Below are 2,007 nucleotides of genomic sequence, written 5' to 3'. Positions count from 1 at the left end.
AAAAATACAAGACCAGCATAGCGATAAAAATGACGTATAATAAACATGGCATACATATTTCTCAACTTACTGTGTTGCGTAGTACGACAAGTATGCAGGAAAATTATGTTTATTAATCTTATATATATCTTACACGCAATACATCACAAGTAGTATAGACTTGGAAATTATTCTTTTCTGACTTTAACATGGAAATCAAAAACTTTAGTGCTTCATATAAATTAAATCAAAACGTATTATATATTGTGTAAAATATTTAATGTTCGTGCGTTCGCGTCTCAATATTTGTAGAATCTGAATAGAGAGTAAGGTTGAAATGAAAACAGAAATTTTAAGATATAATGTTACTATATTACTATATTTACGAAAAACTACATAATTGTTATGCTCACAAGTACGTCGCACTTTTGATTATACATCATATGTACATATATATTTCATTTTTGAAGAACGTTAAATGCAGAGTATGATGTTTTTAAAATCTGAAACAAATTAGAAAAGACATTAATATAAACAATTATAAACACTTGCTAAAAATAAGGACGACGTATTTTTGCATGTACGTAACAAATATTAAATCCTAACGTTACACGCACAAAATATTTTTATATAGTATAATATGTATTTTTATGTAGTATGATATGTATTTAGTCCATGTAATAGGATTACTAACATTGCTGTAAGATTGAAGAGATATAGTTATCAAGAAACTGCTAGTGAACTTTATAGGAACTGTACTACGTATCATAATCATCAGCAATTCTTTTTTTTCGTTGATTGACAATAATGGCCAATCCATACGATATATTGTGTCTGCTATGCTCATACTCTGTTAACATAAAAATAAAGTTATTATTACATATAATGATATATCAAACAATTTTGATATTATCGGTTTTATACACATGCATATGCATATTTAATATACGCGTACGCATATTTATTACACGCGTATGCATATTTAATTTTATTTAATTTTATTGCGCACGAATAAGAGGATACAGTATTAAGAAACTACGATATAATTTATAAAATTAACGTAAATGGTGAGACATCAGTTTAGCAGCTGTTGTGAAGCCTCCCAGATAGCTGATCATAAAATACGTAACATGACAAATAATTGAATATGGACATTACATTAACACAAAACGATAGAATGGCAGTTAATATTAACGCAGATCAACATATTAAACGCGAAGTAACATAAACGGAAACACATATATAGGCGCAAATACAGCGGCACGGACAACGCAACGAGCATACTATAAAGAAATCGACTAACTGCAACGATAGAAGAGCAATCAGAGACAGTTGGATATATGATGGATATATGATGGATAAAATCAGCCGCTGCGACCGCATCGCGGAAAGAGGACAGAGAGGAAGATGCTTTTATGGATGGATAGAATATTGAAGTATTTTGCAACATGAATTACCTTAAGTATTACTTCGTTTCCGGACCAGCAGTAAACGAAGATTTGTACTAACATGCAAGTGGTGTATACTAATAAAGACACAGTTGTAGGCAGCTCTCTAATATGCATTGATAAGCAATACACACTTGTACATAATATCAATATGCTACCAAAGAATTGAACGAAGAGCACTTGATTGAATATAATGTTTACCCTTTTGGCATATCTGTAATGATTTTATGTTAGTCTAAGCTTGCATTGTATATGAATAGAACAATTAGTACTTTGATGTATAATTTTATAATATTATTTTTATAACTTTAAAATTTGTATAAAAATTTTAGAGCATGTGTTGTTTAAAACTCGAACTGAAACGCAACATGATTCTAAGCACCTTGTATTTAAATTTAATTTTTATTATCCTGTACAATTTATCACAAAATCTATCTCAACCAAAAAAAAAAATAATTTCAATATTAGTGGAATCCGTTAAATCTTAGAGGATTTTATTCTTGTATATGGCCTCAAGAGGAATTCTCTGAAATTAAGAGGAAAATATTCTGTGCCCAATATTCTAATAGTTAGAATAATT

The 2,007-nt window shown here is 29.2% G+C and overlaps 1 protein-coding gene across 1 annotated transcript; it reads right to left on the bottom strand.

Annotated features, from left to right (window-relative positions):
• Positions 1 to 339: 339 nt before the first annotated feature.
• On the bottom strand, positions 340 to 1,637 carry LOC105460407 (odorant receptor Or2-like). The gene is made up of 3 exons (XM_011706851.1): positions 1,437 to 1,637; positions 674 to 829; positions 340 to 482 (listed from the first exon to the last, which is right to left on the bottom strand). The coding sequence occupies exons 1-3, from the start codon at positions 1,542 to 1,544 to the stop codon at positions 438 to 440; spliced, it is 309 nt and encodes a 102-aa protein (XP_011705153.1). The 5' UTR covers positions 1,545 to 1,637; the 3' UTR covers positions 340 to 437.
• Between the last annotated feature and the right edge of the window lie 370 nt (positions 1,638 to 2,007).

The sequence above is a fragment of the Wasmannia auropunctata genome, unplaced genomic scaffold, assembly GCF_000956235.1.
Source record: "Wasmannia auropunctata unplaced genomic scaffold, wasmannia.A_1.0 LD322523.1, whole genome shotgun sequence".
NCBI classification, from domain to species: domain Eukaryota; kingdom Metazoa; phylum Arthropoda; class Insecta; order Hymenoptera; family Formicidae; genus Wasmannia; species Wasmannia auropunctata.
This window is presented reverse-complemented; position numbering and strand designations above follow the sequence as displayed.

Coding starts and splice junctions, on each gene's coding strand:
- LOC105460407 (XM_011706851.1), bottom strand. CDS start 1,544: ATGCATATTAGAGAGCTGCCTACAACTGTGTCTTTATTAGTATACACC. Junction 830..1,436: donor GAAACGAAGTAATACTTAAG/GTAATTCATGTT, acceptor TTATGTTAACAG/AGTATGAGCATAGCAGACAC. Junction 483..673: donor CTCTTCAATCTTACAGCAAT/GTTAGTAATCCT, acceptor AATTTGTTTCAG/ATTTTAAAAACATCATACTC.